At 41.7% G+C, this 13,591-nt stretch overlaps 2 protein-coding genes across 3 annotated transcripts; one reads left to right on the top strand and one right to left on the bottom strand.

Moving 5' to 3' along the window:
• Positions 1 to 170: 170 nt before the first annotated feature.
• Positions 171 to 8,403, bottom strand: rfc4 (replication factor C (activator 1) 4). Of its 2 annotated transcripts, none has more exons than XM_085773249.1 (11): positions 8,212 to 8,403; positions 7,919 to 8,046; positions 6,205 to 6,283; positions 3,358 to 3,437; positions 3,112 to 3,231; positions 2,870 to 3,013; positions 2,662 to 2,782; positions 2,259 to 2,384; positions 2,039 to 2,119; positions 1,728 to 1,841; positions 171 to 1,016 (listed from the first exon to the last, which is right to left on the bottom strand). In XM_085773249.1, the coding sequence occupies exons 2-11, from the start codon at positions 8,026 to 8,028 to the stop codon at positions 918 to 920; spliced, it is 1,074 nt and encodes a 357-aa protein (XP_085629375.1). In that variant the 5' UTR covers positions 8,029 to 8,046; positions 8,212 to 8,403; the 3' UTR covers positions 171 to 917. The 2 variants fall into 2 exon arrangements, with proteins under 2 accessions (XP_085629375.1, XP_085629376.1); XM_085773250.1 differs by having other exon boundaries at positions 7,919 to 8,040; positions 8,212 to 8,383.
• A 301-nt stretch (positions 8,404 to 8,704) lies between these two features.
• On the top strand, positions 8,705 to 11,974 carry dr1 (down-regulator of transcription 1). The gene is made up of 3 exons (XM_085773245.1): positions 8,705 to 9,582; positions 9,704 to 9,867; positions 10,773 to 11,974. The coding sequence occupies exons 1-3, from the start codon at positions 9,363 to 9,365 to the stop codon at positions 10,917 to 10,919; spliced, it is 531 nt and encodes a 176-aa protein (XP_085629371.1). The 5' UTR covers positions 8,705 to 9,362; the 3' UTR covers positions 10,920 to 11,974.
• Positions 11,975 to 13,591: the final 1,617 nt, after the last annotated feature.

Below are 13,591 nucleotides of genomic sequence, written 5' to 3'. Positions count from 1 at the left end.
CCTGAGGATCTTATTCACAATCAAATTAACCGACCCTTGTTTAAACCTGTGAAGTAAAGATTGCTCAATCATGTGTAAACAACAAACAACTAGGCCCTAGTTGTTTTTTACTTGTTTGTTGCTAGTTACTAGGGCCTGACTGATACAGATTTTTTGGGTGATGCTGTTACTTTTCTTGGTTGCAGAAAATATTACAAGCAGGGAACAGAAATGACAAAAAGTAAGACTAGACATTTCAAGATTTTAAATAGGCTACAGCTGCTGGCCAATATGTTCATTGTTCATTCATGTTGCATTCACCACTGATGGTTGGGAATGGTGCTGTTTTTGTCTGGAGAGGTCATTTGATGAGTATAAAAAAAATTAGAAATACGTGATGACTGAGAATAACAGAGAATCAGAAACCAAATGTGGGTATCTATGTCATCACTTCAAATCATTTGTATTCATTTAAACTAAAACACTCGAGTCGATGGGTGTCAGACGCAGTCAAAGTGATGCATTTTAAATCTTAGAAGTAGTATTGTGTATTTAACATCTGTTTATGTCAATATCATGCCAAGACTTCAAAGGAAGGGATGCTGAACAGGTATAGAAAAGTATTTATTATTTACCAAAATTCAAAAAGTATACAAAGGGTTGGTTGGTAAGAAGTGACATGAACCAAACTACAAGACACCTGAATATTTAACAATAATATCTGTTAGTTGTGTCTAATCTGTGCTCACTATAAAGTGGCGGGATACAGAAGGTAGGATGAAGTCTCTGACAGTCAACCCCACTCTTATCTGGTGTTCTCTAGTAGACAATATGCCCCAAACTGCACCTTAGTTTTATCAGAGTGATCAGCGGTCCATAGGTCCTGTTGGAATCAGATGAAAGCCTTTTCCTTGGGGAAGAGATGCTGCTTTTGAGTTTTAGCTGCTGTTCTGGGAGGCCTGCTGCATGATGACTGAGCAGAGACTCAATATCTGCAGGTATTCATCTGCACCATCTGCCAGGCACTTGCCCACAACCTGAATCAGGGAGGAAACAAACACAAACTTAGCCGAAGGACATCAATTTTGACTGATCTGAGTGAATTATGGCAGTAATACAACTGAATGTTGGACTCAAATACTACTCATCATGACAGTTTTATTGGTTGGAAAAACAAATTAACTTAGGTCTAAAGTATGTCTTGTAGGAGGGTAAGATTTAGCATGATTACCAGAGAATGTTGTATTGTTTGAAGTTCAATTACTGCAACACGACGTACAAACATCAGTGTTTCCTGTATGAGTTTCGCTTTTACCGCGCACTACAACGGAACGATACTGCGTTGGTCGAGCCAAAAGCCGTAAAATCTATTCGTGGCGGACGTAATTTATTTGTGGCGGGCTGCCATGAATAAATGAATGTATGGGAAACACTCATTCAGCAGATATGGAGCAGTAAAAGTGTAATTTTGGTCCAAATTACCTAAATGATATGAAGCCCAGTGTACCAACATGGATTTAAAATGTGTCTTATCTGTCTGCAGCTACAGATTTGATCACACTTATTCAAAACTCTTCATCCCATCCACTTTTACCACTTAGTTTTCAATGCTCCTCAATAAATCATGATACTTCACTCATAGATGCCTCACCAAGTGTGAAAGTACAAGCTTTTCCTCTACTTCCCCACTTTAATATAATGGCCTGCCTATCTTTCTGTGCCACTGGGCACTGCATAAGATCACTTACCGCCATCTTCTCTGTGATGGCTGACTTCTGCTTGTCAGTCAGGTCCTGCTCTATGATCGACTCGTGGAGTTGACTCAAGATCTGCGTAGCTGCGTAGCCTTCATCCACCATGTTCTGACGGACAAAACAGTTGCCATGTGAGAATTTGATGTACAGAGAATGAGTTCACTTGCATTGTCAACTTTAGAAATGTGTGGAACTACAGATGAAACAGGCTCTCATGGTTCTTTTTGACAACTAACAAAAGAAAAAACAGTGTTGTAAGTTCAGACACAAACACAGGAACAAAGCACTGACATGTAAACACCTACATTGACTGCAACCTCTAGTTTCTCAAATGTTCCTTTGAGGCAGATCTGGAGCAAGCTGTCAATCATCTTCTCTGGGACAACCTATAAGACAGCACAAGAGTGACAGGACTGATATACAGTGAAGCAATATTTCAGATGTACAGATGTTTGAAGTAACAAATTCATGTGTCGTCAGTTACCAGTATACATCTGCAATATTACACAAAGACGGCCGTCTCACCCCAGCTATTTCAATGACGGTGCACTCTGTGATCTCTTTGTCGGTGTTGAGGCGCGCCACGCTCTGGAGGAGGGTGATGGCTCGCCTCAAGTCTCCCTCAGACACTTTCACCAATGCTGCTATACTCTAAATGAAAAGAAACAGTCATTAATCCTCCACAAAGATTATCTTGGCGAGGAAAGGACCCAAGTTTGATGCCAGATTGTAACATTTCATCTGGCAACTGGTGAGTAACCTGCTAATGATTACACTGGCTACGCAGAAATAACAAAACTTACAATTAACTTATTTAATATTGCAGTGACTGTCACTTCCTGTTGACTGCCTCTCATCTGGTGGTATCAATGTTTGAACTGATCTACCTAAGAGCAACATATACTCTCATATACTTTGTTTTTTTTACCCCTTTTGTGTACTTGAGGTTCTCCTTGTCACAAATCTGCAGCAGGCGCTCCTCTTGTATCTGATTGGCTAGAGGTTTGAAGCGAAACTTGGAACATCTGGAGGTCAGAGGTTCGATAATCCTAGACCACACAGACACACAGCAATGTCAAATCAGACCCTCACAGAGTGTGTTTTTGCATGCTGATCACTGTGACTCGTCAGCTGACCTGCTGATGTAGTTGCAGATGAGGCAGAAGCGAGTGGTGCGTGATTCCTTCTCCATGGTCCGTCTGAGTGCAGCCTGAGCTGGTGCTGTCATAGAGTCTGCCTCATCCAGGATGATGATCTTAAAAGGAGGACATGGCTTCCCACTATAATATAGAACGCATTACTTTACACCAAATCTATTCATCCCAACTTTACATTTTTTTCAAAATAATGCTCCATATTATTTTTAATGTTGACTCACTCTGAACGAGTTCCAGCCACAGTGAGCTGTGCGAAGTTCTTAACCTTCTCTCTGACGACCTGGATGCCCCGTTCATCAGAGGCGTTGAGCTCCAGCACTCGATGTCTGTACAGCTCTGGGCTGTAGGACACAGTGTAGGGGTACAAATCCATCAAGAGAAAGCAGGCAAATCATCTAACTAAATAAAACTGACGAACAAATAAAGTATCTGCTTCTCAACCCGAAACCCATCAACAGTTTACTCACCCATAAAGTTCTCTTGCAGCAGCTAAGATGGTGGAGGTCTTTCCTGTGCCAGGAGGACCATAGAAGAGCAAGTTGGGAAGCTGCAACACAAACTCCAATGAGACTTTGCCTTCTTGGCTTTGTGGGACATCACAGCAAGTCTACATTATTTAGCTGATTTTTGTCTTTATGTTGATTTAATTCCTTTTACCGTAAAACTTCAAATAATGGCTGAGACCCAATTTGCCAGCAGTTCCAATTATCCGCCGGGTGTAGCAAAATATTTTTTGTATTAAACGCCCATCCCAAACATTGTTTTTCTGGTTGCCAAAAATTATTTTATGCAAATATAACCTTCCTAAACATAAACAAATAACCTTAAACGGATTGAAAGGGGTGTCTCGAGACATTAAAGACGGCTGAGGACAGACGAGGCGCCTCTGGGCTGGTTGCTCCCGCCAGGTCTGTCCACTCCTCTCATCTGCACTTCAACACCTGTCCTGGGCTGCACAGTGTCGGCTCGGCTCGCTCCTCGTTTTAAATTACTTATTACTCCTTTTAAAAGTAGCATAAACAATTTACTGCTCTGATTACTCGTACGCGTATTTAGTTAGGCTACCTTACATTGCATTATTATTAGTTACTTCATTCCCTGGTACCTGTGCAGGTCTGGACCGCGGAGGTCAGCGAGACCGAGAACGAGTCTGCCCCGGCCGTCTTTAACTCATTGAGTGCCATTGACGTCTATGGACGTCAATCAAAATCCAACGCTTGAGTGCCATTGACGTCCATAGACGTCAAATGCACTTTTCTGCGGCTGGTAAATGGGGACGCTCTCGCGCACACTGGCCCTCATTTATCAAACTTGCGTACACCAAAAAAATGGGTGTACACCAAATTCACCGCAAGGATCGGCATTTATCAATCTGAGCGTGAGCGTACGGTACGCACAAATCTCACGCCAGCTCTGACCAGGTGTACGCACATTTGGAACCAGCGTAGAACATGCAGGAAGGAGTGCTGCTGTGTCAGAATGATTATTAAACCATAGTCTAATAACGCAGCGATGTGGATCACATGTTGTTGTTGTTTATATTGATAAAAAGATAAAAAGTAGCCAAAAAAAAAAAAGAAACGCTACAACCAAGTCCGTGTTGAAAATTTAACTCGACTTTTATTTTGAGCAACTGAGATGAATCAATCACAAAAATTATTAATCTATCAATGTCCAGATATTTAATGTTGCCGCCCTCTCCCTGTTCAACACGGTAATGTCAGTAAAGTCTCTCTTCTTGGCCGTCTTCCGTGTCTCCATGTCGTAAAAGGGGCAGGGCGACGCCTCTAAAGCAGGAATATATCGGGCGTGACATTTAAATTAGGCTCGTTTTCAGCCGCCGGATTTATCACCACCACCACGCCGGTTCTACGCCGAAATCAGCAGCGTACACACTTTTAGTAAATCACACACTTGGCCTACACTGATATTTACACCAGAATCTACACCAGATCCTGCGCAAGTTTGATAAATGAGGGCCAGTGTGAGTAATTTTGGGACTTCTGGGATGTGTAGAACGAAGAAGACTGTAGATCAGAGCAAGAAGTGAAGAAGAAGGAGAAGACGAGCGCGATCGGTACAGAGATAAAAAAGTTGGAAAAAGTTTCTATTTCTAGAGAAAAACGACGGGCAGAGCCTGGAACAAGTGTAACGTGGAGCTGGAGGAAAGCTTAGCCACAGATACTATTAGCATAGCTCCAGCATGAAGTGATGGGAGGAGGCAGAAAAGGTAAACTCATCCAGATGATCAGCACCAGAAAGCGGATCGCGGAGTCAGTTTCACCAGTTGCTGTAAACCGACGTCGTGACGACGAACCGAGAGATCAGCGCGGTGCGTCGCTGCCGCGGCCGCGTCCAGCACTGAGGCTGAAGACGCCACGACGTCTCCCTCCGTACTTCAGAGACGAGGGGATGAAGCAGGAGGAGAAGTAGGAGAGGAGAGGGGAGGGGGTGGAGGGGGAGGGGGGCGTAGGAGAGGCTGAGGGGGCAGCAACCGCTCGTACTTGTTGTATTTTAGTTGTTGTTGTTGTTGTTTTGTCTTTTTTTTTTTGGGGGGGGGGGGGTCAATGAAAAAACATGTGAAATGAAATTTTCAGATGTCTTACATGTTTTTGAAGCCAAAATTAAAACGGATAAATCACCGTTTTTCTTGAGAGACTCTCTTTCACAAAAATGCATTTTTCTCAGCTTTCTAGAAAAAAAGTGGTCTTTTTGGTGCAACCAGGCTCTATTCAACTTAAGATAAATCAAGAATGGAACAAGGTACAAACAAATGGTTTTTTCCCTAGTTAAATAGAGAGTCTCCTCTTTCCTTTGAGCTGTTTGGTGTTTTCAGAGTCATAGTACAAAATATTCTCTGGGTCTTGACATATTACTCAAAATGCCCCAAAACGCTGGCACATGGCACTGACCATTTCATAAAAGGTCTGGCACTCAATGAGTTAATGTCTCAAGAAACACGTATCATTCCACCGCCGCCCGCCGCCACGAAGTGAAGCCCCTCTTTCCCCAGAAGGAGGTCCAGTAGGTTTAGGTTGAATGGAGACACACTATAAATAAACGCAGGTCCCTAATAAACGCCTGCGATTTAAGCAAACGGCCCGGGCCTTTATTTGGTGTTTTACGGTATGTATTTTTTTGCCATGAAAAATCTGACAAATCTGTAGAAATTATGTGATGCAATCATGTCAACAAAGCGCATAATCTCAAAGAAATGTTTCCAACATCTTATGGAATCAAAACCCCAGAGAAATGAGGCTGTTTGGGCAGCAAAGGGAGGTCATACCCCCTCATATATAAATAATGCTACTTACATCCGCTCCCTCCAGAGATTTCTTCAACACTGCTACCACCTCCTCTTGAAAGGCGACCTCATCGACAGACTTTGGCCTGCTGAGGTTTGGAAAATAAACAGAGCATGTAAATATTCAGTTAGCATGTCTCACTAATTAATCAGACACATTTGATATAGACAATATTATTAATCTTCACAGATTACACACTGCACTCAGTGGTAATTTTATTGGTACACTCGCTGTAAATAAATAATAATAATAAAACAATGAATTATAAACAAAAACTACAAATTTCCTTCAGGTAAATCAAGAAAAAAACTGAGGTCATTGTTTTTGGCAATAAAGAGAAGAGGGTTGCTGTCAGTAAACACCTTGAGTCACTGTCTCTAGAAACTAAAGACCAAGTCCGAAACCTTGTCATGCTGATAGACTCAGATCTGACCTCCAACAGTCACATCAAATCAGTCACCAAAGAACATATGCAGAATTAATATAAGGGCTTTATGTCCCAAACAGATCAGGAGAATGTAAATCATTGAAATTCAACAATAACACAGATGCACCGTGCCGTGTCACAGCCTCTCGCCGCAGAATGTGATGGTCTCTCGGCCTCAGCAGGTCGGGAACACCAGCCCCACCGGTGGTCGCGGTTTTTCTGTGGTACGGGTCGGTGGTGCCGGCCTGCTTTGGCCCAGAGACCATCACATTTTACCGCGGGAGGACACGGTGTTGCTCCAGATGAAGACCGGGCGGGACTGTCGGCTGAGAGCTTCCTATTTCGGCTCCGAGCTGCTGGAGCCTCGCTGGTGACAGCGGCTCTTTTAAAGAATTTTAAATTGTAATCTTGGATTTGCAATCGAAGTCATCTTAATAGTTTTATATATTCTTTTTGTCCCCTTCTTCTTTGGTCTTGCTTTTAACTGTGTGTTTTAATTTTTAATTTGTTTGTTTTTTATGCAGTTTTATGCTATTCTTTTTAAATGCTTTGTCTTTATATAAAGCACATTGAGTTGCCTCTTGGTATGAAATGTGCTATATAAATAAAGATGCCTTGCCTTTCTTGTCTGTACAACATCTATTGCATGTCTGTCCATCCTGAGTGAGGGAACCCTCCCCTGTCTCTCACCCTGAGCTTTCTCCTGTTTTTTCCTGGGAGTTTTTCCTCAGTGGATGTGAGGGTCTAAGGACAGAGGATGTGGTCATGATGCTGGGTAAAGCCCTTAGAGACAAACTGTTTGTAATTGCCTTTCTGTCTCACAAATGTTGACATGAATGTAATGTGCATGCCTGTCGTTTACAGGATTGTTGTGATTTAAGGTGTGTGCCACATTTAGGTGACTAACACTCTTCACATTTCTGAGAGGAACAGTCACATGAGAAAATGGTCTGGTCCGAGTTCTTGTTCTTGTGGTGTGTGTGTGTTCATGAGGGGCTGGTTGTTGTTGTGATGGCAAGGCAAGGGAAGGCAATTTTAGTTTACCCCTTTTTACAAACAGTTTATCTCTAAGGGCTTTACATAGCATTGTAACAACATCATCTGTCCTTAGACGCTCACATCCACTGAGGAAAAAGTCCCAAGAAACAACAAGAGAAAGCTGAGGGTGAGAGACAGAGGAGGGATCCCTCACCCAGGACGGGCAGCCGAAAACTCTTCTGTACAGCACATTCTGGTGGATTAATTGATACAATCAAACAGTCACAGTACACAGCAAACCTTTGAGGTTTTACTTACTATTTTTCTACCCAAGGAACAGCCTTGGCTTTCTTCTCTGTGCTGGGTCCCCCTGCTGCCTTCTGAGGTCTGGTCGTGTGAACAGTTGCTCCTTTCAAAAATGCCTGCATGACTCCTGACTTCTGCCTCTGGTAAAACATAAGATAAACAAACATACTGCTTGGATATATAGAACATAAAAACAAGGCCGAAGCACCGGGTTGATAGTGGTAATAAGCCGCCATTAACAATTAGCTGGAGTAGGCCAGTTAGTATAGCTGAGCATCAAACACAGACCAGAGAATCGTGCTTACCTTATATATGGACCGCTACTAAGCCAAACTAGCCGGGGACTATAGCGTGTTTATGCCTGACTATGATATTGTTAACTACTTATTGATATGTATCTTGGGTCTATTATCCATGACATGTAAAGCGACAGTGGCGTTTTTCCGCTTTGGCGGCAAACATTACTTCCGCTGACGACATTTCGTGACTTCCAATCGAATGCTGCTGACGTAGGAAATAGCCCCGCCCCTCCCTTGCAACAAAGCATCTATCATTTTTTGAGGGGAAAAAATCACATGCATTTAAGAGAAAATGGAGAAGATAAAGATATTTATGATTAGATCTTAGCATTACTAGTTGCCATAATTGCATTTGCCTAACTTACATACGGTAATGGTTAATGTGCACACTGTGCAGGCAGAATAACGTTAAGTTACAGTAACAGCAGATGGCGGTAAACACCGAGGCGACTTCACGAGTCCCACCCATACAGTCTGTGGTCCCACCATATCCGGCTCTTTGTTTGACGTTGTATCCGGGAAAATGTGAGCTAAACATTGTACATAACACAAAATTCTAAATTAATCGCCAGTAGCTCGAAGATTGTTTGACGATGTGTAGCTCACCTGGGCGATTCAGAGACGAGTAACGTGCAGTGTTGTATCGTCCTCTCCCGCCGGTCCAACTGTCCAGCTACATATGGCACGGACATTGCATTGTTAGCTGTTAGCCTAGCGTTAGCCATGCTCTCTCGCTCCGCTTTCGCTTGTCTTCTGGATTGCGGCTTTCTTGCGACGGGGACCGCGGCTACTAGCTAGCTACTGAGCTGGCTAAGTATTTTCTCCTGCATTACGTTGTTTTGTGTTTTTGTGCGTAAACGTCTCTGGAACATTTTATTTTCCGTGACATTCCATATTGGCGGCGGGGCACGTTGAGCCTGCATTCAACCCGGGACAACTCTGACATTTAGCTGTTAGCCCAGTAGACAAGCTAGACAGACGGCTAAGTTTGAGGAAACGTCTGAGATTTAACTTCAGTCACCGTTGACGTTGTCTCTATCCGGGCATCACACGTCAACTTCATCGGGTCGAGAAGGTCTGTCAACGTCTGCTAACGTGTTTCACAGCCAACAACAGGAGTTTTCATTTATCTGGTTTGTGAACATTTTCCTGCCACGATGGCTTCTTCCTCTGGAAACGACGATGACCTCACAATTCCCAGGGCAGCTATCAACAAGATGATTAAAGAAACTCTCCCCAACGTGCGGGTGGCTAACGACGCCAGGGAGCTTGTGGTTAACTGTTGCACAGAGTTTATCCACCTTATATCCTCAGAAGCCAATGAAATATGCAACAAGTCTGACAAGAAGACTATATCTCCTGAGCATGTCATCAATGGTGAGTCCAGAACAGTTTAATACAATGAGAAATAAAGTAGGGGATGTGTCCATATCCATGCCAATAGTTTTTAAACAACACGTGATAATCATTTCACTTTCCTCTTGTTTTCAAACCACAGCCCTGGAGAGTCTTGGTTTCGCATCATACATCACGGAAGTGAAAGACGTCCTGCAGGAGTGTAAAACTGTAGCTCTTAAAAGGAGAAAGGCCAGCTCTCGGCTGGAGAACCTTGGCATACCAGAGGAAGAGCTCCTCAGACAACAGCAGGAATTGTTTGCCAAGGTATAATTTTAAAACATAAGTCACCAAAAATCTCCAAGTCTTTTTGTATTTATGTTGTGATGAGAATTGGCTCAATTTACTGGACACCTAATGTTTAATGCAGAGACTCACTCACTGTATAGAATAGTTTTTAAGATTGTTGTTTTTCCTAAGCTTGTTGTTGTTTTTACATGCTTCAATATCTATCTATATCTCTCTAAGAGGGTATATCATGTACGTTTTTGCTTGGTCACTCTTTCCACACAATTAGGATAAGATAAACCTTTATTCGTCCCACAATGGGGACATTTACAGTGTTGCAGTAGCAGACAACAGTGAAGAATATAGAACACAGTTAATAGATAGAGAAATAAAAAAGAGCTATATTAGCAAGAAAAATGTGTGCATTTCCAGCAGTGTGTGTGAAATGTACAGTCCATGTACATATGCATTGAGTGCTGCTGTAGAAGGAGCCTGAGGGAGCTCTCCAGTCTGGTCAGGATGTTCCTCATCAGATGGGAGTAATTTTCCATCAGGGATGACAGCTTGACTATCAACCTCTTCTCTCCAACAGCAGTTAGATTAAAAACATTTACATATTAAGTTTCAGTTTTGTGTACAAACAGGAAATGTAGTAAAGTAGACATTTAAATGTAGAAAGGAAAAAGGACAGCAACTTTGTCATTACTAGGGCAACTAATCTAGCTGATGATCGAAATAATTACGATGATGATTGTGATCGCTGAACACTAACCTTTTTGCATGCCACTTGTGATATTTTCTTCTTGTTCTTAGAATATTTTCATGAAATTGAGTTCTCAACAAACATCAGATATTGCCCAGGGATCCTTCTTTAATTGTCAAAAAAAAATTCTAATGTTGAGTTCCATGTCTAACATCTCCATTTTGTTTGACGGTGCCTTCAGGCACGGCAGCAGCAGGCAGAGCTTGCCCAGCAGGAGTGGTTACAGATGCAGCAAGCTGCCCAGCAGGCACAGATGGCAGCAGCATCTGCCAGCACTGCCCAGCAGGTCGGTTCCTCTCAGGATGAAGACGAAGAGGATGACATGTAATCCCAGAATGCCGTTCAACATGCCTGAATCTTTTCCTGGGACAGTGTTGGCACACAGATCCCAGTAATGTCATAGGCAGAGACATGACATGTGTTTCATTGCTGATATCCATCAGTGAAACATGGAGAATGCACATTTGGAATGGACAGTGAGGAGAATGATGATTGGGGATTTGCAGATAGCCACCCATTCAGATATCAGTACCTGAAAAGGATTTGGAATGAGAGGCTGTTGCTGAAGTTTTTGATTGGTCTCTACCCCCGCCTTTTTTTTGTAATCACTTCTGTTAAATTTTGTCTTTGTCTTATTTTGTGTGTAATTTGTAGAATTTCTGGATGTATTGTGGACACCCTGAGGGCAGCTGTTGCCTGGGATTTGTCAGTGAACTTCAGTGATAATGCTGCAAGTTTCCAATCAATAGCTTACTTTTGTTATCCATTTGATTAGATCACTTTGGTGGTTTAGGAGAACTGGATTGGAAAATTTTCAGAAATGTTGATTCCTGCTTGCCTGTGGTATGATGGTCATTTTTACTGAAAGGATTTTCTTTATTCAGTCTTGATATATTTGTTAAACAGAGGATCATTTGAGCAGTTGTGAATATTGGAATTGTTTTTGTCAAGTAGAAAAATAAATTGACATTTAGCTTCATTTTAGCTCAGTCAAATATATTACTCTCTACCTTGAAACACCAACAGTATTGCTCATTAGCTGCACTTTTCAGAAATGGAATATTTTTGTCTCATAGAACCAAAGACAGAGGAGAGACTACAGCCCAGATCGAGTGTATTTTAAAAGTGTAGGTGCTAATGTGATTCTTGTTACTGACTCCAAGTCAGCAGGTCAAGGTTAAAAATTGTTGAGGAATATAAACCTATGACTTTGTGAGATGCTTTGATATCCAGGCTGAATTTGTTATTTCCCCTCTGCCCGGGTGCAGTGTCAAACATTTGCATTGTGACTGTGGTCAGTCCTCAGTGTAAAGACAGATAACCTAGTTGTGACACATATTTCAAACTTGTATTCTTTAAGCAATAAAGGAATCGTGTTTTATAGACACCTGTTCTGTTTTTTTTCTGAATCTAAACACATAATGGTTTCACCCACCATTCTTCCTTTTGTGCTCTATTTCACAATGATTCCAGATGTATTCCTGAGGACAGTTAGATTGGTGTGAGCAGGTGGACGAGCTGCAGCGAACTTAGTCCACTGACCAAGGGTGGTTTTGACTTTCAGTTTTTAAACAATTGTTTAAAAATGTCAGGGGCAGTCATCGAGAACATGAGCATTCAGAAATTGATTTCCTTGTGTTTATTCAATTTTGCTCTCCACATTCTTTCCATCATTATTGGGGCCTCAGTTGGTAAGGAGTCAAATTTTATTATTAATTGTAAGTAGAATTAGAGTATGTGGTCTAGCGTTCTCTATTGCAGCTTAAGAAATAAGGTTATGCTTTACAGATAATGCTTTTATAACATATAACTTAAACATATCTTTGATATATACCCCTTGGTATATGAAATTATACCACACCAAAGTTATTTTTATATTTAATCTTTAGTTGCTGCCAAGTTTGTTTGTGCCTGTTGAGTTGCCCCTGCTCAAACGCACAGAATAAATGTTTATTTAGTGGAACACAGGAGATTTTTTTTTTTTTGGATTACCGTAATAGCTACAGTATTGTCTTGATCAGAGCTCACGTTCTTTTGCAGCTGCTTTATCTAACATCACAATTAGTCCGAAGCTGTTTAATGAAGGTAAAAATGTAATCCTTTGTGCTCCTCTGATCGGCATCCCTAAGTGTGTTGTTGCAATTCCTATCTTGATCAATAGATGGTGGTATTCTGCTCATTCTCCATTTTCAACCTATAACTTCAGGAGAATTCAGAATATCAGTGGGGAGGGAGCGGGCCGAGGAGGAATGGCTGAGATTTCAGTTGGGCTGTTTTCCATGTTTTAAAGACTACCGCTGTGATTGTACCAGCACAAAACATGCCAACGGCGCACCAGACATCGACCTATAGCCAATCCAGCCCTGGGTGGCAGTCCCAAGAACAAGTGGTCTGATCTTTATCCTGTACTCACTTCCTTAGATAGGCTACACAAGACTAGCACTGTGATAATCCAGGACAGCTCCAAAAGCAATGTAGTATTAACATCTCTATGGATATTCTCATTCATCCAGGTCATCGTTCTTTTCTGGGCAAATTGAATCATAGGCAACGGGACTTGTATTTGTCTGGGAAGACGTTTCGCCTCTTGATGAAGCCTCCAAGGGGCTTCATCAGTTCGTACGCAACAAGTCTCACTAGTTTGCAATAACTAGTGTAAAATGTGTATATAAAATAAATTATGAATCTATTAATTGATGCATATCTTTTGGTAGCTGTTGAACTGAAGGAAATCTTAAAAATCCCTTTCAACCTCTCTTGCCACCTTTATACAAATATAGAGGTAGCATCTGCATGGGATAAAGCTCTTGAGATAGCAGATTCATTTTTGATAGTTTATTCTGCCAATCTGGAAAACTGGCAGTTCCATCAACATTGTAAGATAGTTATTGTTGTCTTTATGTACAAAGTGTTATATGTTATCTCAATAAATCCTGTCTTGTGTTTATGAACACAAAACATGAACTGTGTATGTTAAACAGATACAGGTATTGTTTGCAT

Source organism: Trachurus japonicus, chromosome 4, assembly GCF_045865225.1.
Source record: "Trachurus japonicus isolate A0001 chromosome 4, Traja_1.0".
In the NCBI taxonomy this organism is placed as follows: Eukaryota; Metazoa; Chordata; class Actinopteri; order Carangiformes; family Carangidae; genus Trachurus; species Trachurus japonicus.
The sequence above is the reverse complement of the archived record's forward strand: the minus strand, read 5'-3'. Positions and strand labels throughout refer to the sequence as shown.